We start from the raw sequence: 25,814 nt of genomic DNA on the forward strand, positions 1-25,814 counted from the left end.
GTAGAAAAATGGGCTAAAGACATGAACAAGTATTACACAAAAATTGCACATTTTTTTCACTAGCAACCAGACAAGTATAAATTAAATGCACTATTTCAGTGGCAAACTTAAGAAATCTGATGATACCAAGTTGTGGTAGGATTTTGATCAGTAGATTTGCTGATAAAAATGTAAATTTTTATAACCACTTTGGACACAGGTAGGCATTATCTTACAAGGTTGAACGTTTGCATAGCTTACAACACAGCAATTCCACTCCTGGGATACAGCCAAGAGAAGATCTTGCACATGTGTCCAAGAAAACATGTAAAAATGTAAAAGCAGTAAAGAAGAAAGAACTTAAATGCCCTTTAATGGGAAAATTAATAAATAAATTGTGCTACATCCACACAGCGGAATATTATACAAGAATGAAAATGGATATCATATAGCTACATGTAAGAAAATGGCAGAATCTTAGGAACCTCATATTGAGTGAAGAAAAATAGCAGTACCACAACACTACTTAAGGAATGGCAATTCTTTCATAAATTTAAAAAACAAACACTTAAAGGCATATATATGTGATAAATTGTAAAACAAAGGGCAAAAAGGTAATAAATAGAGAATTCTGGATCGTGGTTACCTGGGGATGGGAATGTGTAGGTTGGAGGATGGGATTGGGGAGGAGTGTATAGGTAGATAAAGTATTGGTAATGTTCTAGTTTTTGGATTGCCCAGGAAGAAAATGTCTTTAAGATTGTCCCCAGAAAGTTTTCATTTTATATTCCTAATAACAGTGTATGAAATACTTGTTTTCTAGTAATTTGGCCAGCATTGGACTTCATAAATCTTGTAGATCTTTGCCAACCCAGTAGGTAAAAAATATTTTGTCTGTATTTCTTGGATTATTAGCAAAATTGAACAACTTTATCTGTGTGTGTGTGTGTGTGTGTAAAGCTTTATTTATTTGAGAGCACAAGAGAGAGTGTGTGTGAGTTGGGGCAGGAGCAGAGGGAGAGGGAGAGAGCAAATCCTCAAGCAGACTCCCCCTGAGCATGGAGCCTCATGCAGGGCTCTATCCCAGGACCCTGAGATCATGACCTGAGCCGAAATCAAGAGTCAGCAGCTTAACTGAGTGAGCCACCCAAGCATCCCCATCTTTTCATATATTTGAAGTTAATTAACTGAAAGTTCTTCTGTGTTTGCCTTCCATAACGAGTTCCCACTTTTCAGTTGGGTGGATTATTTTTGTTTCAGTGCTTTCTTTGGCTATTAACCTTGTGTTATGTATGGCAAATACTGTTGCCTAGATTGTTTATCTTTTAATTTTTTTATGGCAGTGTTTACCTTTATGGTTTTTAGCCTTGTATAAAGTTTTAGAAAGCCCAACTCTACCTTAACATAGAGCAGTGATCTTTTATAGTTGTGTTAATACATTGTGGGTTTATTTAACTTTTTAAACTTTTTGTTATGGAAAACATGAATTACGTATAAGAGTAAAGAGACTAGCATCCATCATTCTGTGATAGTCATCAACTCATGGCTACTCTTCTTTCTGTATTGACCTCCCTCTCCTCACTCACTCTACTGGATTATTTTTAAACAAATCTCACACAGCAGTGTTAATGTCAATCAAATATATTCAGTATCTATCTCTAAAAGATACTCTTTTTAAGAAAATAGAGTGGCTTTATTTTTTATATTTAAATCTTCAATCTATCTCAGATTTATTTATGGTATTCTATTTTAACATTTCTAAATGTATAGCCGTTTGTCCCGAAAACATTTATTGAATGATCCATCCACATACATGGGTCTGTTCAAGACTCTTCTTTTCCAACAGATTATTATTTTATGTTTATATTAGAATCCAGTAAGGCATGTGTTTTCTCAAAAATTTTTTGGCTATTTTATTCTTTCAGGCAAGATTCAGAATTAATTCATCAGACACTCCCTTCAAAAAAAAAATCTTTCTGGAATTTTGAAAAAAATTTACATTAAATTTACAAATAAGTAGGGTGATTATTAGCATCTTTTCAATGTGAAATTTTCCTATCTAATATTATTGTTATATATGATATCCATTCATTGAAGTTTTTATCTTCCACAGTAATAATAACAATGTTAATTAGCATTTGTTATGTACTATGGGCCTGAACAGTTATTGTCTCATAATCCTCAAATTTATGGCATAGGTAACATTATCATTTCTGTTATATGAACAAAACAGAAACACTTTTTTTTTAAGTTTCAGAGGTAGAATTTAGTGATTCATCAGTTGCATATAACACCCAGTGCTCATGCCATCAGGTGCCCTCCTTAATGCCCATCACCCAGTTACCCCATCTCCCCATCCACCTCCCCTCCAGCAACCCTGTTTGTTTCCTAGAGTTAAGAGTCTTTTGTGGTCTCCCTCTCTGTTTTCATCTTACTTTCTTTTTCTTTTCCTTCCCTTCCCCTATATTCATCTGTTTTGTTTCTTAAATTCCACATATGAGTGAAATCACAGTATTTGTCTTTCTCTGACTGACTTATTTCACTTAGCATGATGCCCTCTAGTTCCATCCATGTCGTTGCAAATGGCAAGATTTCATTCTTTTTGATGGCTGAGTAACATTCCATTGTGTGTATATGTGTGTGTGTGTGTGTGTGTGTGTGTGTGTATCTTTATCCATTCATCTGTTAAAGGACATAAAACAGAAACGCTCTTTTTTTAATTTCTGTATTATGTTTAATTCATTCAGCAAATTTCAGATCCCTTTTTTTAGATCAGTGGTTCTCAAACTTTTTTTTTTTTAATTAACATATAATGTATTATTTGTTTCAGGGGTTCAGGTCTGTGATTCATCAGTCTTACATAATAACCCAGTACTCATTACAACACATACCCTCCCCAATGTCCATCACCCAGTTACCCATCCCCCCACCCCCCTCCCTTCCAGCAACCCTCAATTTGTTTCCTAAGATTAAGAGTCTCTTATGGTTTGTCTCCCTCTCTGGTTTCATCTTGAAACAGAAACACTCTTAAGCATATAATAATGTGCTGCAGTGAAGGAAATGATAGTTGTCTTGGCTAGACAGGCTCATGGTTATAAGATAAATATATTTTTTAAAAGGCTTTTCTAATTTATAGCTATAAGGAAATACCAATAGGGACAGGAGTTATAAAATATTTAAATTAAATTGAACAAGAAATGTGTAGGGACCTCTAAGGAGAAGAGCGCAGAGGGTTAAGAGTTTGAGCGTATGTCTAAAGTCAGGCTAGCTCAGTTCAAATCCCAGTTCTACTTACTAGCTGTGTGACTTTGAACAAGTTACTTAACCTCTCTGTAACAGTTTTGTCTGTAAAATAAGGGTAGATAGATATTGCCAAGTTTTTCTTTGTTAATCAATACTACCTGCCTCACCAGCAGTGTATGACAGTGCTGTCTCTGTACATCCTTTCAGAAGCAACCTCAAAGCCAGAACAAAGCACAGAAATAATTAAGACCAGCCACCAAATCTTAACAGATTAAAACTAAGGCTCAAAAGGGATAATGGTATGCTCAGGGTCATATAGGGAGATACCGTGCTGGAGTCAGACCTGGAACCTAGACTTTCTGACTCACTCCTGGTGTTCTCTTTACTACTATAAGAATTCATGAATTCAACAAACATTTTATGAGCATTTACTATATGTGTGACTTTTGTGCTAGGTGCTCAATATCTGTGTCATCACAGAATCCTTAACACTCTCTAAGATAACTGTTTTTATCTCTTTATTTCCATTTTATAACTGAGGACACTGAATCAGAAACGTTAAGTAACTTTCCCGAGAAAGTGGCAGGGGAAGATTGGAACTTAGGTCAATTTCCTTCCTGAGCCCCATTTCTTTATATTGTATCTCATACATGCCAATTTCAGATCTTTCCTCTTCTCTCTCTTGTTCATTATCCTTTCTAAACCTTCTTCCTTCCTAATGCTCTCAATGCTCTGGAGTTGTTCACACGCATCCTGTTTTGGTTGCCAGGCTAACCTCTGCTTTGTGGACATTGACAACCACTTCATTGAGCTGCCAGAGGACCTGCCTCAGTTTCCCAACAAGCTGGAGTTTGTCCAGGAAGTCTCTGAGATTCTCATGGCATTTGGCATTCCCCCTGAAGGGAACCTTCATTGCAGCGAGAGTGCCTCCAAGCTGAAGAGGCTCCGGGCCTCTGAGCTTGTCTCTGACAAGAGGAATGGGAACATCGCAGGCTCCCCTTTGCATTCCTATGAGCTCCTCAAGGAGAATGAAACTATTGCCCGGTTGCAGGCCTTGGTCAAGAGGACTGGGGTGAGCCTGGAAAAGGTAAGATGCTGTATATGAATTTTTGACAGGTTTGGTCTGTACGAGGGGGCTGTCCTGGTGAAATTATAGTGTGAGATAAGAAAGCACCTAGTCCAGGGCAAGGCTTATTTGTGAGCCTTGGAAGAATGCTCTTGGATGGGAGACTCTGGATTCAGCTCTGGCAAACATTATCTTAGGAAATGCTATTTAAATCTAAATTTGGATAGCTTCTCACCTGAGCATCAAGGAGAGCTTGCTGTCATTCTTTGTGAACACTGTAGCAGAGTGACTTGGAGGGAGGACAGTGGTAATCTTTGTATTCAGACCTCTTCCAAATCCATTGCCCTGTGAGTTTCACGGCAACCTACAGCATGCAGAGCAGGTATTGTTAACACTGTTTTATAGCTCAAGAAACCAAGGCTAAGAGAGCCCAAGATTAAGTGTCTAGTATGTGACTGAGCAGAGGCTAGATCCTGGTCCTCCTGAATGCTAGTCCTATGCGCTTTCTAGGCTGAAGTTAGCTTTCCATCTCCCGACTTTGATGAGACTATCAGCTTTCTGTAGTTTTTTTACCCATTTCTTCACACTCCCCCATTCTCACTGTTAAGTTATTTTTGTAAATTACATATAAGCAGAATGGGCCAATGTAATCATTTTGTTGGGCTGTTTTTTTTAGTAAAGTGTGAAACATTTCATTTTCCTGTTCTATTTAGTTAGGAAAGCAGATATTTTTTAAAAATCATGGCTAAAGAGGAGCAGAGGAATATTTAGAGAGGTTAAAACAGACACAGTAAGGAGAAATTCTTAGGGAGATAGATAAGATCAGTGATGTGGGGGAGAAAATCAAAGAGATGAAGGGAGAGCCAGAGTCTGACTTTGTTGCTTTGCATTATCATTTTCTCATTGACTTTCCAGATTTCCTCCTTTCCCTGACCCTTGAGATAAGTGGCAGCTTTTCCTCTATTGCTGAATCTCTGCCCATAATGATCTTATTTCTACTATCATTGAGTTCCTGGGTACCTGCAAGTGCCAACACCCTCATTTTTCTCTTGTGTGTGTCAAAATTCCTTTCATTTTTTTTCTTTTGTTTCTTTTCTCCATTTTCTGCAAAGTAATGACCACTGTTGGGGGAAGGTGCGGGGAAGGTAGGAGGAGGTGGGGGACAGATGAGTTGCATTTTTTTGGGATAAAGAAAAAGGTTATATTTTCAGCTGTTTTTTCTTTTTCTGTAGCTGGAAGTGCGTGAAGACCCCAGCAGCAATAAGGATCTGAAGGTTCAGTGTGATGAGGAAGAACTCAGGATTTACCAGCTAAACATTCAGATCCGCGAAGTTTTTGCAAATCGTTTCACTCAGATGTTTGCAGACTATGAGGTGTTTGTCATTCAGCCCAGCCAGGATAAGGAGTCCTGGTTTACCAACAGGGAGCAGATGCAAAACTTTGATAAAGTGAGTAATCCTGCTGGAGAGGTGGTGAGGAATGAGAACATGCCAGACCCTCTTGGATATTTAACTGAAGATGAGTTTTCTTGCATTGTATGCTGGAAACAAGTTCATAATCCTTGTGATGTTGATGAAATATAAGATCTTGCTTTAGAACAGAGTCCTGGTTATTACCATCAGGTGATTTACCTTGAGTCTGAGAGCTCTCTTAGGCTAAGGTGCACATGCAGGTTGAGCATCAGGATTCTGGGAAGATCGGTTGCCACAGTAGGTTACCTGAGTAAGTTTGGGCTAGTGTGTCAAAGTTTCAGGATGTTTGAAATTATATGAGTGTTAAAAAAAAAACAAAATGATGAAGAGATTTTGCTGTTTGCTTTTCATAAAGACCTGGGAAACTTCAGAGAAAAATTAACCTACTGGATCCCTTGGGTGTGTTGCCTTTGCTGGTTAAGGCTGATATACCTGCTTCGCTCTTCCCTGTCAATGACTGTGTTTCCTTTTGGTCCCACCAGGCCTCTTTTCTGTCAGACCAGCCTGAGCCATATCTGCCCTTCCTCTCAAGGTTCCTAGAGACCCAGATGTTTGCTTCTTTCATTGACAACAAAATCATGTGTCATGACGATGATGATAAAGACCCTGTGCTCCGGGTATTTGATTCCCGAGTAGACAAAATCAGGCTGTTGAATGTTCGGACACCTACTCTCCGCACATCCATGTACCAGAAGTGCACCACTGTGGATGAAGCAGGTGAGGCCTTCTTGGTGCTGTCCTTGCCTTGGATTATGTCACTGAGGTGTCCCTGTGCCTAAACATGCCAGCTTCTCTCCCTGTTTCTGCTTTTGTGTAAATTACTCCCATAGCCTCCCCCTTTTTTTGCCTGGCAAACTTCTTCTCCTTTCACACTGTGTCAGTTAGGAGTGGATCCTGCTATAAGTAATAGAGAATTTAATCAGCTTTGGGTTAGACGGATGGGGGTTATTTTTCTCAAATTAGTAAGAAATGCAGAATTAGTGGTTTTGGTGTTGGCTCAGTTGCTCAACAGTGTAATTAAGAACTGAAATTCTATCTTTTCACTCAGTTATCCTTAACATATTGACTTTTATATTCATACTTGTTGCCTCATGGTTACAAGAGGCTTTTTATGTTCACATTCAGGGCAAGAAGAGGGGAAGGTTGATACCAGTGGTATTTTCCCTCTTGTATCAGAAAACTAAAGCTTTCCCGGAAATTCCCAATAACTTCTGTTGTCTCATAGGCCATGACCATGTTATATGACCACCCTTAAGTGCAAGGGAGGCTGTGAAAGTGAGTATTGAACTGGGTGTAATGTTACCCTGAACAATATCAGGGCCCTATTAGCAAGAAAGAAGGGGTGAATGAGTTATGATTAGGCACTTGACAGTATTTGCCACAAAAACTTAGGTGAAATGTCTTTTCCTCTGAGGACCTCAGGCTGAGTCCGTGGATTCCCCCTCTGTGCTCCTGTGGTGCTTTGTTCTTGCCTCTTCTCTATAATCTCTATTAGTTTGAGCTTTTATTATCAGGGGAAAATTTAAGAGCAGAGACTATATACTCATTTTCCTGCCCCTAATCTGCTAGTATTGGCCTAACACATATAGATGTTAAAAGTTGTTTGCTACGTGCGTGATCGAAAAGAACTTTTTGTTCACAGAGGCCCTATCTAGATCAGCTTAGCTAGAGAATAGTCTCATTTGAGCTGTCACGTTAAGTAGTATGTTCACTTCCTTGTGGGTTGTTCAATGTCCTTGCTGGAGCCTTTTTGTATATTTTGTTCATTCATTTACCAAATTGTATAATACCTGTTACATGCTCAACATACAGTAAGTGTTCAACAGATATTTACTGGGTGAATGAATGTGCCAGGCATTTTTCTAGGTTTTGAAGATGAAACTGGTGACAATTTAAAAAAATTTTTTTTAGATTTTATTTGAGAGAGAGAATGAGTGTGTGAGTGCATGCACAGGAGTGTGAGGAAGAGCAGAGGGGGTAGGGAGTGGGAGGGGGAAAGAATCACAAGCAGACTCTGCACTGAGCATGGAACCTGATGTGGGACTCAGTCTCATGACTCTGAGATCCTGACCGGAGCTGAAATCAAGAGTCGGATACTTAACCGACTGAGCCACCCAGGCGCCCCAAAACTGGTGACAATTTGGACAGAGTCCTTTCTTTGTCAAACTTATGTTCTCTAGCCTTCTCTCTTTACCTTTCAACTCTTGTTCCAGGCTTTTCATTAAGATGACATGAGGACATGTTGCCTATGCAAGTGGATTACTCTAACATAGTCATGCCTGCCTCCTGGAACACATCAGGCTTTGTATTCCTGAACCCTGCCTAAGATTTTGGTCCTGGGAAGTTTGATGGAGATTTTTTTTAAAGAGTGTCGGGTTAGAGAAATGTCTCCCAAGCCATCAGTTTAAATCAGGACTTCCCAATCTTTTCATGTTGTGTTACACTTGAAAATGATAATATTTGTATATGATTCACTGAAATAAAGGGAGGAGTTTGCGTATAGCTAGAGGCTATAAAATGAGAAGCTCTAGTCACTTGAGGCCTTGCCCATCTGCCGCAGGGGTCTAGGCAATCAATTCTCAGCCCATCTGTAATCCATTTGTTGAACACCAAGCACTGCAGCATATGGATTTAAATTACTCTGGTCTCAGTTGTGGCCAGAGCACATGTTCTTATGGGCTTGTTAGAATGTGGGGTTTAGGATATGGAAGGAGGGTCACCTAACCCTCATTTGTATGACTCATTTCAGAAAAATGGGTGTCACAGACCCTTCGGCAACTCTGTGCTCTGCTCTTAGGAATAATGGCAATATTTTAGGTATGCCCTAGAGAGATGTACTCCAAATATGCGAGAGCAGGGTTCTTGCCACTGGTCTCAGATCCCTAGCCTGGAGGACTAGTTCAGTCACCTCACCCCATCTCACATCTCACACCTCAACTTCTTGAAGCAATCTGATTGGAAAATGGTAAAAACATAACTAAAAGGATTTTTTTTTTCTTAAAATTTTTATTTTTAAATTTTTTATTATTATGTTCAGTTAGCTAAAAGGGTCTTTTTGGAGATCTTTTAAAATGTTACATTTAAAAGGGATCTTGGGGCGCCTGGGTGGCTCAGCCGTTAAGCGTCTGCCTTCGGCTCAGGTCGTGATCTCAGGGTCCTGGGATCAAGCCCCACATTGGGCTCCCTGCTCGGTGGGAAGCCTGCTTCTCCCTCTCCCACTCCCCCTGCTTGTGTTCCCTCTCTCGCTGTGTCTCTCTCTGTCAAATAAATAAATAAAATCTTTAAAAAAAAAAAAAAAAGGGATCTTGATGGCAATCAATTGTTCTAACCCACTAATTTTATAGATAAAGATGTTCCTTTGATTCACCATTGTATCTGCAGGGCCTAGAATAGCACCTGGCACATTTTAGACACTGAATAAGTTCTGTTGAATGAGAGTAAGGGTGGGAAGAAGTGAGGAAGGCCCAAAATGAGAAGGTGGCTTGACCTAGGATAACATCAAGACCCAAAGGCTGAGATGTTTTTATATGACTCTAGGAAATACCAAGAGGGTTACCAGCTTTTTTTGTTCATACTCTTTAATTTTTTTTTTTTTTAATTGGCCGGCTTGGCTCATGACTCACACCAATCTAGAGGTGCTACAAATATGAGGGCTGGAGGTGTGGTGAGAAACAAAGTGCACATGAGCCTGTTCCTCCTCCCAACCTGTAGGCAGGCTCCCACAGATTGGTCCAGGTTATGAACCCTTCAGGGCTCACTGTGCTCACAGGTGGGGACCTGCCTTATTCTTTAAAATTTTTGAAGTTTAGGGGTGCCTGGGTGGCTCAGTTGGTTGAGTGTTTGACTTCGGCTCAGGTCGTGATCTCGGGATCCTGGGATCGAGCCCCAGGCTGGGCTCCCCGCTCATCAGGGAGTCTGCTTTTCCTTCTCCCTCTCCCTCTAACCTTCCCCTCAGCTTGTGCTCTCTCTCTCTCTCAAATAAATACATAAAATATTAAGAAAATATTTTTCTGGGCACAGCTGGGTGACTCAGTCGGTTAAGCGTCTGCCTTCTGCTCAGGTCATGATCCTGGGATTGAGTTCAGCAGGCTCCCTGCTCAGCGGGGAGCCTGCTTCTCTCATTGCCTGCCGCTCCCCCTGCTTGTGCACTCTCTCTCTCTCATAAATAAATAAATAAAATCTTTAAATTTTTTTTTCTGAAGTATAATTGACATATAAGAAAACTGCACATACTTAAAATTTTGATATATGTTTAAATTTATATCAAGAACAAGCAAATACACCCATCACCCTCAAAAGTTCTCTCATGGCCTTTTGTAATACCTCCAACCTGTCCCCTCCCCATTCTCTCCCCAAATCCTGAGGCAACCAGTGCTATGATTTCTGCTACTATAGAGTTTTCATTTTCTAGAAGTTTATATAAATGGAATCACACAGTATGTTTTTGTTGTTGTTGTTTTTTAGTTTGGCTTCTTTTACTCTGCATAATTATTTTGAGGTTCATTCATATTCCCTTTATTGCTGAGTAGTATTCCATTGTATGGATATTACTGAAGTTTGTTTATTTACCAGTTGGTAGGCATTTGGGCTATGAACATTTGTTTACATGTTTTCCTTTCCCTTGCATAAATACCTAGGAGTGGAATGACTGGATCATGTGATATTTGTATGTTGACTTTTTTAAAGAAACTGACAAATTGTCTTTCAAAGTGGCTGGTTGTACATTTTATATTCCCACTAGTGTATAACAGTTATAGTTACTCTACATTGTTGCCAACATTGAGTATGGTCAGTCTTTTCCATTTTAGCCATTCTACTAGGTTTGTAGTAATACCTCATTGTGGTTTTGATTTGGGTGTTCCTGATGACAAATGATGTTGAACATTTTTCCGTCTGCTTATTTGCCATTCATTCATTTCATCTTTTCCGGTGAAGTGTCTCCCCCCCCCACCTTTTTGGGTTTTTTTTTGTTTGTTTGTTTTTTGAGTTTTGAAAGTTGTTTATATATTCTGGATACAAGTCCTTTATCAGATATATGATTTACATTTATTGACCCTACTCTATGGCTTGTCTTTTTGTTCTCTTAACAGTGGTTTTTTAAGAACAACATTTTAAATTTTGAAGAGGACTGAATTATCAGTTTTTTAAAAAATGGATCAAATCTTTAAAAAAAATGGGGTGCCTGGCTGGCTCAGTTGGTAGAGCATGAGATTCTTGATCTCAGGGTTGTGAGTTTGAGCCCCATGTTGGGTGTAGAGATTACTTAAAAATAAAATCCTTAGGGAGAAAATGGATTATACTTTTGGTATTATATGTAAGAAATTTTTGCTTAACCAAGGTCACAGATAGATTTTCTTTTCTCTATATCTCTTTCTAGAAGTTTTATGTTTTCAGGCTTTATATTTGGGCCTATGATCCATTTCAAGTTAATTTTTATAGATAGTGTAAGCTAAGGATCCAAGGTCATTTTTTCCATGTGGATATCCACTTGTTCCAGCATCACATGTTGAAAAGAATATCCTTTTTTTTTTTTTTTTTTAAATTATATTCCATTAGCCAGCAAGGACTATCCTTTCTCCAGTGAATTGCCTTCTAACCTTTGTCAAAATATCCGTGATCTATATACATGTGGGTCTATTTCTGGATTCTCTGTTCTGTTTCATTAATCTTTTAGTCTCCATTTACATCAGTACCACATTGTCTGGATTACTGTAGCTTTATATGAAATCTTGAAGTCAGGTAATGTTAGTCCTCCGACTTTATTCTTCTTTTTCAAAGTTGCTTTGACTATTCTGGGTTCTTTGTATTTCATATATATATAGGATCAGCTTACCAATTTTCACAAATAACCTTCTGAGATTTTGATTGAAATTGCCTTGAATCTATAGATATATTTAGGGAGATTTGACACCTTAACGTTATTGAGTTTTCTGATCCGTGGACATGGCATATCTCTCCATTCATTTAGGTCATTTAGGTCTTCTTTAGTTTCTCTCAGCAGTGTTATATAGTTTTCACTGTGCAAGTTTTGCCTATCTTTTGTCAGATTTGTCTTTTAAGTATGTCATATTTTTTGGTATTTTAATTTCTGATTGTTCATTGCTAATATTTAGAAATACAAGTTCTGTATATTGATATGTGCCCTACAGCCGTACTATATTATTTCTAGTAGTTTTTTGTACATTCTAGCAGATTTTTCTACATAATCCTATTACCTGCAAATAGTGATAGTTTTACTTTTTCCTTTTCAATCCAGATGTCTTTTCTTTATCTTAACCATATTGCACTGGCTAGAACCTTTACTACAGTGTCAAATAGACGTGGTGATAGTGGACATTGTTGTCTTATTCCTGATTTTAGGGGAAAGCATTCACCATTAAGTATGATGTTAGCTGTAGGTTTTTCAGTGGATATCTTTTTTTTTTTTAAGATTTATTTATTTATTTTGAGAGAGAAAGCAAGCAAGCACATGGAGGGGAAGGGGCAGAGGGAGAGGGAGAGAGAGAATCTCGAGCAGACTCCCCACTGAGCACGGAACCCAACATGGGGCTCAGTCTCGCTACCCTGAGTTCATGACGTGAACTGAAATCAAGAGTTGGATGCTCGACTGACTGAGCCACCCAGGTGCCCCTCAGTGAATATCTTTTATTAGATCGATATTTGTTTCTGTTACTAGTTTGTTGAGAATTTTTATCAGAAGTGGATGTTGTATTTTGTCAGATGCTTTTTCTGCATCTGTTGAGGTAATTATACGGTTATTAGATTTAGTTTTTTAATTTGGTGAATGACGACATTCATTGATTTTTGAATGTGTAAATCAACTTGAATTCCTGAAATAAACTGTATTTGGTCATGATGTATTATCCTTTTTGTATATTATTGGATTAGATTTACAAAAAATTTGTTTAGGATTTTTGCATCTATGTTCATGAGGGATATTGGTTCATAGTTTTTTTTGGTAATATTTTGGTCTGATTTGGTATTAGGATAATGCTAGCTTCAAAGAATAAGTTGGCAAGTATTCTTTCCTCTTCAGTTTCCTTGAGAGCTTGTGTAACTGATACTATTTCTTCTTTGGATGTTTGGCAGAATTCATCAGTGAAGCCATCTGGGCCTGGAGTTTTTTGTGGGAAGGTTTTGAATTACAGATTCAGGGATCTGTGGCTGGCTCAGTCAGTAGAGCAAGTGACTCTTAATCTCAAGGCTGTGCGTTTAAGCCCTACACTGGGTGTGGAGCCTACTAAAAAAATAAAATAAATAAACTACAGATTCAATTTTTAAAATAGATATAAGGCTATTCATATCTGTTTCTTCTTAAATGAGCTTTTGCAGTTTGTGTTTTTCAAGGAATTTCTCCATCTAACCTGTTGTTAAATTTGTTGACATTAAATTATTTGAATATTCCTGTATTAATATCCGTAGAATCTGTAGCAATGTCACCTCATTCCTGATAATGTTCATTTGTGTCTTTTACTTTTTATCCTGACCAGACTTTTTTTATTAGTTTTACTGATCTTCTGAAAGAACTACTGTTTGGATTTTTAATTTTCTCCGTTTGCTGTTTCATTGATTTTATTCTGGCCTTTATTTTTTCCTTTCTTGTATTTGCTCTGGATTTAATTTCCTTGTCTTTTTCTGGTTTCTTAAGGTGGAAGCTGAGGTCATTAGTTTGAGACTTTCCTTTTCTAAAATAGGTATTTAGTGCTGTAAATCTCCTTTTGAGTAATATTTTAATGACATATGCTGATATTTTGTGTTTTCATCTTTATTCAGTTTCAGGAAACTTTATTTCTCTTTTGATTTCTTTTTGACCCATGAGTTTTATATAGAAGTGTGTTACTTAGTTTTAAGATGTTATTATTGATTATTGTGGTCAGAGGACATATTTTGTATGATTCAAATGATCTTAAATGTATTGAGACTTATTTTATGGCCTAAAATATGGTATATTTAAAAAAAATATTTGACTTATTTTTGTTGTTCTCATCCAGAGAAAGCAATTGAACTGCGTCTGGCAAAAATTGACCATACTGCGATTCACCCCCATTTACTTGACATGAAGATTGGGCAAGGGAAGTATGAGCCGGGCTTTTTCCCTAAGTTGCAGTCTGATGTACTTTCCACTGGGCCAGCCAGCAACAAGTGAGTCAACCCCAGGGATTCCCTGATCCAGCTCCCTAACCAAGGTGGTGAGGGCTATCTAGTATCTGGGCCTGAGCTGATAGAAGACTCCTGGAATTTTGTAAAGCAAATATGGAAAAGACCCAGACTGTCAGGTTGTTCACTTGTTTGAACAAGAATACGGTGACAAAGTATAATTAATTCCTGTCTCTACTCTGCAAATTGGGATAGCTCCACATGCCCAGAAGCTGCAGAAAGCCAGGCTGCAGATAGGTTGCAGTCTCTCAGCTAAATTCCATACCATACCTAGCTAGCATTGTATTTTCAGTAAGTGGTAATTGAAATAATTGGAGTCTGAACTTAAAGTAATTACTTTAGCAGGGTTGCTCTTTTTTAGTTACTTTTGGAGATGAGTGTATCAAAGCCCAGACAAAGTTGAATGAGTATAGTTTTGGGTCTGCATATGACGTGTTTTTGTACATGTTTTAAGAGAGCTATGTCTGTGTTCCCTGAGGAGTTTCTCTTGCCTAGTCACTGAGGTCTAAGCTCCTTTTCTTCAAGGTCTCTGAGCTATCTCTGGTGACTTTTGGTGGTTTTTCCATGCCCAGTGTTGTTCCCTAGATGTCCAGGTTCTCTCCTGTCAGTAACTTGACTTTACTTTTTTAGTGCGATGTTCATAATTTGCCTGCTTGGATTCTGTCAGGTGGACAAAAAGGAATGCCCCTGCCCAGTGGAGGCGGAAAGATCGGCAGAAGCAGCACACAGAACACCTGCGTTTAGATAATGACCAGAGAGAGGTAAGACACCTTAAGAGTGACAGACAGTGACACTATGACTATTTTATACTCTCCTCTTTCCCATTTCCTTGGCCTCTGATCTAATTCAAATGTCTTAGCAATGACCTCTCCCCATAAAGAAGGGTTAATACTAGGGTTAGTTCCTGATACCTGATACTGGGCCTTGGTTATGACAAATCCAGAATGTACGATGTTCTGCAAGTGACAGCTGACTATTAACCATGTAGATCCTCTCCCTGAGCCACACCCTGTTTGTAGCCCCATTAGGAATGATGTGCTGCTTAAGAAGAGAGCCTTTCACTGTCCTTTCAGTACTCAGTCATGTATGATCTCTGGGGAGTGTGATAGGAACCTCAGAAGATAAGAGTCTGAAATTTGGGAGAATACTTTTAAAATTTGTGAGGCTTTTTGTGTGTGTAGTATGGTAGTAAAGAAGTTAATTCTGTTAGAGTGAGAAGGAAGAAAAGCTGGACTTGAGTTAATACTGTGAATCTCTGAAACTGGGGAGTAGGGAGCTTTTCTTCTATTTTTTATGTATCTTAATTTAAATCGGGTAATCTTGACTTTTTTTCTTAGAGGTACAAAAGAGAAGAATGTTATCATCAGGTGCCTGGGGATTAGGGATTCCTGAATTGACCTCCTGAGTTTACCAGCTGAGTTTCTTAGCTCTACTGTAACTTGTTCCCAGTGAAGTTTCTAGTTCTAAACCTCAGGATGGAGACCCTGCCTTACTTAGTTGCAGAGAAGTTGTGAAAATGGAGCTTCACCTTCAGAGTCCCATTTCAGGAACTTCTCTTTGAGAAAAGACCCTGCAATTTACATTTTATACATTTAAAACCTGTTAAAGCATACTGTTTTCAAATGTGTCTGGCACCTCAGTGAATGGGAAAACAAATACCATTTTGTCTTTGCTGTTTTTTAAAGGAATAAATTAGAATTGCAGGGTATGGTTATGAATTTTTAACTGCTGATTTAAAGAATATGATTGTGCTTAGACTTTTTATGAAGGTGGCATAAGGGATTTGGGGTATTGGTGTTATTTTAGAAGTGTCCCCTGGGTCTTCCACCTCACCTCCATATTACTTTTTTTAGCAGTGTTTATTGAGCATGTTTTTTTGGTCAAATCACTGTAGTAAGCACTCTGAAATAAAAAGATGACAGGGGAGGTAGGCTTGTCCTCAGGGAATACCAGTTTATTAAGGGAACAAAGTCAGATACACAAATAACTTTAGTAGAATAGTCTTTGGAAAGGGCCATATGAGAGGCAAGTCAGTGTTTGATCTCTGATGATCAGAGCTCAGTTCTACCTGGCATAGTATTCAAATAAGACCGAGGGAGCCATCATCTCTTTAAGCCTCAAAGGATGATGGGATTGTGAGAGACAAATAAGAGCATTCAAGTAGAAGAAATGGAGGAGCAAACGCTTGGTAGTTGTTGTGTAACGGAGGCTGTGGACAGAATACTTTGGAGTAAAGAGGTACAGGAGAGGAGGTAGGTAACAAACTAGGAGGCAGGTAGCAGTAGTCCAGGTGAAGGAATTGAAGCCTAACCTTGGGGGTTGGTAGGAGGGGCAGATTGAGGACCAGAAGATAGAATGGACAGAATTGTACTACTGGAAAGTCTAGGGTAAAAATACTGGTTGCGAACTTGCGCTGCTGATAGGATGTCAGTGCGCAGTTCACTGAATTGATGTGAGCTCTGTGTTAAAACAAATAGCATATGGAGAATCACCAGCACATTGTAGAAAAACAGAAGATGCAGTTGTTGTTTTGAATGTGCACTCTTATTTTCCAGGCCCTAATTTAGCAATTTGATAATTTGATATGGGCGGAAGAGTTAAACTCCTCGCAGCATGGTGGGGAAAATGAGTTTCTCATTAGTACTTTGAAATTTGAGTGGGTTTGTACACTGAGCTATACATGCTGCAGCCATGTGTTAGCTATGTGTTAGCCATGTGCTCTTTACCTCTCATATCATTAAAGCAAAGGTAATTACGGTACTCATGAAATGCCTTACATCAGAGAAAACTTATCATATTGTCTTAGTTTTTCTTTTTGCTGCAAGAATTGCATTTTAAGCTTTCCACCTCCAACTGTAAGCGTAAGAAAGAGGCAGTAAGAAAGTGTGGGGTGATAGTAGTGCCCTCTTCAGGCTCTCATTAGTACTGGTCACTGTGGTTTGTGTGCATGGATCCAAACAGCCTTTGATTTTTCTGTTTGCTGTAGAAGTACATCCAGGAAGCCAGGAATATGGGCAGTACCATCCGCCAGCCCAAACTGTCCAACCTGTCCCCATCAGTGATTGCTCAGACCAACTGGAAGTTTGTAGAGGGCCTGCTCAAGGAATGCCGCAACAAGGTGAGCTATGGTTGCTCGTGAATGTGTGCTCTTTTCCTTGGCGGCCAAGGGGAGACCACATCTGGGCTCTGACCGCTCTTCCTTGGCTTTAAAAATATTGTTAATATAATGGGATAGTACTGATTTTAAGATCCTGTTAACTTGGAATTAGGTGTATTTGTTTTAAATAAATATACCATTACTGGAGAGCAGGCACACTTTGCTTGATATTAATTTAATATGTATTTTTTAAAACTGAGAGATGGATGTAGTTTTCAATTTTAGACATCTTACATTACTTACATGAAATCCTTGTAGTTGAATTGTCTTCAACACATTAATCTTACACACATGAAAATGTTTTTGCCTCTCTGTTTTAATTTGATAGCAGTAGTATCATTATCTAGACACAAGAATTTACTGGGTGCCAATTATGTGCCAGGCCGAAGTGTGTTGTTCAGTTTAAACTTATTGTTTGGATGTTTTTTCAATTCTACAGATAGTAATGTTTTTAAGCTTTATTGAGGTATACTTGATATACAAAAAATTACACATATTTTTTTTTTAAGTAGACTCCACACCTACTCATGACCCTGAGATCAAGACCTGAGCTGAGATCAAGAGTGGGTAGCTTAACCGACTGAGCCACCCAGGTGTCCCTACACACATATTTTATTTTTATTTATTTATTTATTTTTAAAGATTTCATTTATTTATTTGAGAGAGCGAGAGACAGCGAGAGAGGGAACACAAGCAGGGGGAGTGGGAGAGGGAGAAGCAGGCTTCCCGCCGAGCAGGGAGCCTGATGCGGGACTCGATCCCAGGACCCTGAGACCGTGACCTGAGCCGAAGGCAGACGCTTAACGACTGAGCCACCCAGGCGCCCTCTACACACATATTTTAATGTACACATTTTGACAAGTTGGACGTATGCATACACCCATGATACTATCACCATAATCAATCTATCGCTACACAGATCTGTCACTTCCAAAAATTTCCTTATGTTATTTTGTGGGTTTTGTTTTTTTTGTGGTAAGTATACTTAACATGAGATCTATTCTCTTAACATATTTTAAAGTGCACAATAATCTATTGTTAATAGGTGCTATGTTTAAAAATAGACACTTAGATCAGTGGAACAGAATAGAGTCCAGAAATAAACCCAAGATCATTTGGTCAATTATTTTTATTTATTTATTTTTTTAAAGATTTTATTTATTTATTTGACAGAGAGAAAGATAGCGAGAGCAGGAACACAAGCAGGGGGAGTGGGAGAGGGAGAAGCAGGCTTCCTGCAGAGCAGGGAGCCTGATGTGGGGCTCGATCCCAGGACCCTGGGATCATGACCTGAGCCGAAGGCAGACGCTTAACGACTGAGCCACCCAGGCGCCCTATTTGGTCAATTATTGACAAAGGAGGCAGGAATATGCAATGGGAAAAAGACAGTTTCAACAAATGGTGTTGGGAAAACTGGACAGCTACACGCAAAAGAATGAAACTAGACCACTTTCTTACACCATACACAAAAATAAACTCAAAGTGGATTAAGGATCTAAATGTGAGACCTGAAACCATAAAAATCTTAGAAGAGAGCACAGGCAGTAATTTCTCTGACACTGGCCATAGCAACATCTTTCTAGATATGTCTCTTGATAAGCTATTGGGACTACATCAAAATAAAAAGCTTCTGCACAGCAAAAGAAATAATTAACAAAACTAAAAAAAGGCAACCTACTGAATGGGAGAAGATATTTTCAAATGACGTATCTGATAAAGGGTTAGTGTCCCAAATATATAAAGAACTTACACAACTCAACACCAGTAAAACAAATAATCCAATTAAAAATGGGCAGAAGACATGAACAGACATTTCTCCAAAGAAGACATACAGCTGGCCAACAGACACATGAAAAGATGGTCATCATCAATGAAATGCAAATCAAAACCACAGTGAGATATCACCTCATACCTGTTGGAATAGCTAAAATCAAAAACACAAGAAACAACAAGTGTTGACAAGGATGGTAGAGAAAAAGGACCCCTTGTGCACTGTTGGTAAGAATGCAAACTGGTGCAGCCACTGTGGAAAATAGTATGCGGGTTCCTCAAAAAATTAAAAATAGGACAGCCCTATGTTCCAGCAATTGTACTACTGGGTATTTACTCAAAGAATACAAAAACACTAATTCAAAAAGATATATATACCCCTATGTTTATAGTAGCATTATTTACAATAGCCGAATTATGGAAGCAGCCCAAGTGTCCATCGATTGATGAATGGATAAAAAAGAAGTGGTGTATATGTATAGGAAGATTACTTAGAAAAGAGAATGAAATCTTGCTATTTGCAACAACATGGATGGATCTGGAGGGTATTATGCTAAGTGAAATAAGTCAGTCAGAGAAAGACAAATACCATATGATTTCACTCTTATGCTGAACTTAAGAAAGAAACGAACAAAGAAAAGAGACAAACCGAAAAACAGACTCTTTTTTTTTTTTTAAAGATTTTATTTATTTATTTGACAGAGAGAGACACAGTGAGAGAGGGAATACAAGCAGGGGGAGAGGGGGAAGCAGGCTTCCCGCCTAGCAGGGAGCCCGATGTGGGGCTCGATCCCAGGGCCCTGGGATCACAACCTGAGCCGAAGGCAGACGCTTAACGACTGAGCCACCTGGGTGCCCAGAAAAACAGACTCTTAACTGTAGAGAACAAACTGATCGTTGCCAGAGGGGAGGTGGGAGGGTGGATGGGTGAAATAGATGAAGGGGATTAAGAGTACACTTTTTCTTGATGAGCACTGAGTAATATATGGAACTATTGAATCACTATATTGTACACCTGAAACTAATATAACACTGTATGTTAATTACACTGGACTTAGAATAAAAAATAAAAGATAAAATAAATTAAAAAAAATAAAGTGATGGGACGCCTGGGTGGCTCAGTCAGTTAAGTGTCTGCCTTCGGCTCAAGTCATAGTCCCATATTGCACTCCTTGCTCAGTGGGGAGCCTGCTTCTCCCTCTGCTTGCCGCTCCCCCTGCTGGTGCTCTGTCTGTGTCTCTGTCTCTCTGACAAAAAAAATAAATAAAATCTTGGGAAAAAAAAAGATGTGTATATATGTACAATGGAATATTACTCAGCCATTTGCAACAACGTGGATGGAACTAGAGGGTATTATGCTAAATGAAATAAGTCAGAGAAAGACAAATATATGATTTCACTCATGTGGAATTTAAGAAACAAAACAGATGAACATAGGGGAAGGGAGGGAAAAATAAAATAAGATAAAGACGGGGGAGGCAAACCATGAGAGACTCTTAACTATAGGGAACAAACTGAGGGTTGCTGGAGGGCAGATGGGTGGGAGGATGGGGTAGTTGGGTGATGGGCTTTAAGGAGGGCACTTGAGGTAATGAGCACTGGGTGTTATATGCAACTGATGAATCACTAAATTCTACCCCTGAAACTAATACTATACTGTATGTGAACTAACTTGAATTTAAATAAAATCTTGGAAGAAAGAAAAACAAAAGTAAATTATTTGTCCTTAATTTTGATCCCCTTGACAGGTATGTCAGATGTATTTCTAACCTTAAATGCTTGCAGGTTTGTTTGGTAAGATCAGTTAAACAATGAGAAACAGAGAATGTCGGAAGTGACTGTGACCAAAGGGTTTTATTCAACTCTTTCATCTCATAAATGCAAAAAATTAATCCAGAGTGATGGTATCACTTGCTCATGGTCATACAGTGATTGCTGTGTTCTTATCTTTGTAACTGAACTTTTATTTTTTTTAAAAGATTATATTTATTTATTTATTTGACAGAGACACAGTGAGAAAGGGAACACAAGCAGGGGGAGTGGGAGAGGGAGAAGCAGGCTTCCTGCTGAGCAGGGAGCCCGATGCGGGGCTTGATCCCAGGACCCTGGGATCATGACCCGAGCCAAAGGCAGATGCTTAATGACTGGGCCAACCAGGCGCCCCTGTAACTGAACTTTTAAAGAATGCACTCCACCATGACCTGACCTATATGATGGGGAATAAATATATTTTATGTCTCTAGGTCTTACTTATCTTGTCCTTCCCAGCCCAGCAGATGTGCTGTAGGGGTCACCACCGCTCTCTCTAGTTGCATGTGATCCTGCTCACTGTGGTCATCTAATCCTACTGACTGATTCCTTGTAGACCAAGAGGATGCTGGTGGAGAAGATGGGCCGAGAGGCTGTGGAACTAGGGCACGGGGAGGTGAACATCACAGGGGTGGAGGAGAACACCTTGATTGCCAGCCTTTGTGACCTCCTAGAGAGGATCTGGAGTCATGGGCTACAAGTAAAGCAGGTAAGGAATGTCTAGACTCTCCCTGCTGAGCAAACTTTCTCTTTTAACTTACTAGCTTTCCCACACTCTTCCAGCTGGCTGGCTTTGAAAAATGGTGCATGCCATGTGTGGGGTGAGACTTGAAATAGCTAAACAAATAAATAAGTAAATAAATGTGATCCAAACTATTTTCTTTAAAAAATATGCTTCATGAATCTGTGTGTTAGACATTTTTAGAGTGGCATCTTCCTTATTGTAAATAGATCTAAAGGCCAGATTGATAGATCCTTTTTGGCAGCTGGCCCTGGTCTGGAGATGGGACACAAAAGAAAGAACTTGGAGCTCATAAGTACTCTAAGGGTCCTTCACTAATTGTACATTTCCAGTGGAAAAAGTTCTGTCATTAACATTTCTTTTATATACAGATAGCTTAACTGTCTAAAGATTTGAGAAAGGACTGCAGGAAATTGAGTAAGTTTGATTGTTACTGCTTGATACCAGAGAATTTCCTTATTTCAGAATACTCTCTTTGGAATAGCTAGTCAAGATGGACAACTTTTACTTTTATGCATTTTTAAATTTGAAGAGAACATGAAATCTTTTCAAAAACAGTTTTAGGGGCGCCTGGGTGGCGCAGTCGGTTAAGTGTCCGACTCGTGATTTCAGCTCAGGTCATGATCTCATGGGTCGTGCTCCATGAGATCTCATGGAGATTGAGCCCTGCAATGGGCTCTGCACTCAGCACGGGGTCTGCTTGAGATTCTCTCCCTCTGCCCCTCTCCCCACTCGTGTTCTCTCTCTCTCTAAAGTAAGCTTTAAAAAAAAAAAAAACAGTTTTAATATGGATAAATTAGAAAAACATGTAAGTATCCAGCAAGTATTTATTGAGGGCTGACAGTGTGCCAGGCACTTGTTTGTTAGTGAACAAAACAGACCAAGATCTCTGCCCTTCTAATTTCTTTTTTTAAGATTTTATTTATTTGACAGAGAGAGACACAGCGAGAGAGGGAACACAGCAGGGGGAGTGGGAGAGGGAGAAGCAGGCTTCCCGCCAAGCAGGGAGCCCGATGTGGGGCTTGACCATGACCTGAGCTGAAGGCAGATGCTTAACGACTGAGCCACCCAGGCGTCCCGATCTCTGCCCTTCTGGAGTGCCATTGTCATGGGTATAGAGACAGTCTACCATATCTGTCCTTCAAAACATTTTTCTGTGCACATTGTACCCACATACCATGGATATTTAAAAATCCAACCACAATGAGATACTTTTTCACATCCACTAAGATAACTAAAATAAAAAAGACAGACAGTAACAAGTTTAGTAAGGATCTGGAGAAATTAGAACCTTCACACATTGCTGGTGGGAATGTAAAACAGTGCAGCCATTTTGGAGCATAGTCTGGCAGTTCCTCAGAGTGTTAAACATAGTGTTATATGACACAGTGAGTCCACTTTTAGCTATGTACTCAAGATAAATGGAAACATATGTTTGTATAAAAACATTTACACAAATGTTCATAGCAGCATTATTCCTAATAGGCCAGAAATAGAACAGCCCAAATGTCCATCAGTTGATGAATAGATACACTAAATTGTGGATATCTATACAATAGAATATAATTCAGCAGTAAAAGGAATGAGGGATGATACACGGCTCAACATACTAAGTGAAAGAAGCCAGTCACAAAAGACCACATATTATATGATCCCATTTATATAAAATGTCCAGAATAGGCAAATCCATAGACAGAAAGCAGATGAGGGGATATCAGAAATGGGAGCGAAGGAGATTAGGGAGTGACTGATAATGGGTATGGGGTTTCTTTTTGGGTGATGACAATGTTTTGTTTTGTTTTTTTTTAAAGATTTTATTTATTTATTTGAGAGAGAGAACGAGATAGAGCATGAGAGGGTTAGAGGGAGAAGCAGACTCCCCGCCGAGCAGGGAGCCTGATGCAGGACTCGATCCAGGGACTCCAGGATCATGACCCGAGCCGAAGGCAGTCACTTCACCAACTGAGCCACCCAGGCGCCCCTTGGGTGATGACAATGTTCTAAAATTAGGTAGTGATGATGGTTGTACAACTCTGTGAACGTACTAAAAACCAGATTTTTTTTTTTTGTAACAAAATCGTATACTTTGTAAGTGTGAATTTTATGGTAATGTGAATTATATCTCAGTAAAACTTTAAAAATCTAGATGGGATCATACTGTACATAATGTTTTGTAACTTGCTTTTTTTACCTCGTATTTTTTTCCATGTCCTTAACTAATTTTTAGGTGATACTGTAGTAGGTATTTAAGAGCTCAGACTATGGATCAGATAGACCTGGGTTTGATTCCTGCTTAATAACTTCATGAAACTGATCAAGATTTGTGGTTTTTCTAAGCTTCTCTTTCATCTTGTATATGCTGGACTTTTTAAAGTACCCACCTCCATAGGATTCTTGTGAGGATTTGCTAAGGTAGTTTAGGTGAAGCACTAAACTCAGAGCCTGGAATTTGGGATGTGCTCTGTAAATGTTTGTCATTATTACTACTCTTCTCAGATTTCAGTTTTAGTTACTGTATCCATTGTATACGTTTTCCATGTTTGAATCAATCCTTTATTACTAGTTATTTAGGTTATTTCTGATTTTTCAGTATTATAAACAACAGTGTGGTTAATAAATTTTTTTAATGCTAAAAATTGTGTATCACCTCCCTAAAATTTGAGAATCCTCTAGTATAATAGCAGTACTATGGGCTTTGGAGTCAGAAAGACTGGGATTTGAATCCTAGTTCTGCTGGATGACTTCCAGTAACTTGTGATTTTTGAATCTCATTTTCTTTATCCATACTATAGGAATTAATCAAATCTACCTTTGAGGGTTATGATAATTAGATGTAATAAAAATAAATACCTGGCATGTGGTAGGTTTATAACATATGGTGGCTATTATGTTAGGCTCTACATGAAGAATTTGTTTTTTTCCTTTTCTGTATAACAAATGAGTAGAATATACATCATCATTTTATCATTTTCCTTTAAGTTGAGTGAGCCTGACACTTAAAATTGAGCTCTTTAGCTTTTTGGTATGCCCCACCAAACTTTAATGTTTGCCATAAAAATTTCTAGAGAGCTAGTGAGCCTTCTCCTACATTTTAAGAAATAATACCTATCATCACATGTTCTAAACCTGTCCTCTGAGGCTTTGCAGCCATATTCTGCAAAAATTCCCATAGCATGGGAGGAATATTTTTTGGAGCCCATTTGAGTCTCTTCTCAGTTTGGATAGATAGAGGCTACTTGTTTAGTGAGAAACCAATACAAAATAATGGGGTCCATTTTGTTCTGGATCCTGCATTTGGAGCATGAAAAGTGAAGCACTGACATTGTCAGCAGAGGGAAGCAAGGGTGTGTGCTTTTTGGCAGGGTGTTAGTACCCTCAGGGATGCATGCATGGTCAGCTGCGGATTGACTGACTATCTCTGCTGGGTTTCTACCGCATGTTCTCCTTAGGCCTTCACTTTGCTAGCGTGTGTGTAGAGCACCTCTCTCCTGGTGAGACATTCTTTGGTTATGTTCCAGTCCAGAAGTTCTGTAACCTGGTTACCTGGACTCCATCATGGAGATTGTGCATGATCCTGCAGTCACCCACATTGTGACCAAATTCACTGTCAGAGAGTGATCTTATTGCCCCTTCTGAGGGCACCTTACTGATCAACTACCTATTTTAATCTACTTAGAAAGTAGAGAGAACCCAAACAGCAGTTTTTGCTGCTAGCTTCCTAAATTTTGTTACTGGCCGTGACTGCTCACAACTGTCTTTGGCTTTCAGTGACATTTTTCAAGGAGATGGGCATCCTTCTCTAGTATATTCTTCTAACAATAAGAGGTGAGGTTTGTTTTTTCATACTGGTTTTGTAACTGCTGCCCTTTGGGTAAGTGAAAATGGGTTGTTTCTCACCTGTGTATGACATCCTTGGAGAATCCGGTGCTATCTGTATTTTGCTTTCCCTATATAATACCCCAAATGGGTAGTTAGACTAAATTGAACCTTGCAGTCTCAGTCAGCCTCTGTGCAAAAGAGGAAAAAGAATAATCGTAGCTCCTGAACTATAAAGTCCCCAGTGCCCTATCCCTGAGCTTCAGCCCAGCGCTGCTCTCTCGCTCCTGCCTTTGCTCTCTCTCCGGTAAAATCACCGTGAGCCAGGGCGTCCTTCTGGCATGGCAGGCTGGTGCTGCTGTAGTCTTTGGCTCTTCGGCAGTGTTGCATGTGAGGGCTCTCTGGTGACTGGCCGTACTTAGTGTAGGTCACATCCATACACGTCTGCCTTCCTAGTCTTCCTGGATTCTGGGGATACAGTAATGAATAAGCCAAAGTCCCTGCTGTTTTAGGAGCCTACTCTAACCATTTTGGTAGAGGGATGGACAGATTTCTGGAAGCTGAATCACTAAATCAAAGAATGTGAATATTTTAAGCTCTTGT

The 25,814-nt window shown here is 39.1% G+C and overlaps 1 protein-coding gene across 2 annotated transcripts in view; it reads left to right on the forward strand.

The window, feature by feature from the left end:
* DENND5A (DENN domain containing 5A) overlaps positions 1-25,814 on the forward strand; it is a 102,415-nt gene that overhangs the window by 60,731 nt on the left and 15,870 nt on the right. For both annotated transcript variants that reach the window (XM_032427393.1, XM_032427394.1), the window contains 7 exons: positions 3,992-4,309; positions 5,521-5,736; positions 6,243-6,477; positions 13,752-13,902; positions 14,585-14,678; positions 16,904-17,035; positions 21,210-21,362. In XM_032427393.1, the coding sequence (XP_032283284.1) occupies positions 3,992-4,309; positions 5,521-5,736; positions 6,243-6,477; positions 13,752-13,902; positions 14,585-14,678; positions 16,904-17,035; positions 21,210-21,362 (1,299 nt within the window). The remainder of the gene's footprint in view (positions 1-3,991; positions 4,310-5,520; positions 5,737-6,242; positions 6,478-13,751; positions 13,903-14,584; positions 14,679-16,903; positions 17,036-21,209; positions 21,363-25,814) is intronic.

This window comes from Phoca vitulina, unplaced genomic scaffold, assembly GCF_004348235.1.
Source record: "Phoca vitulina isolate PV1807 unplaced genomic scaffold, GSC_HSeal_1.0 scaffold36, whole genome shotgun sequence".
In the NCBI taxonomy this organism is placed as follows: domain Eukaryota; kingdom Metazoa; phylum Chordata; class Mammalia; order Carnivora; family Phocidae; genus Phoca; species Phoca vitulina.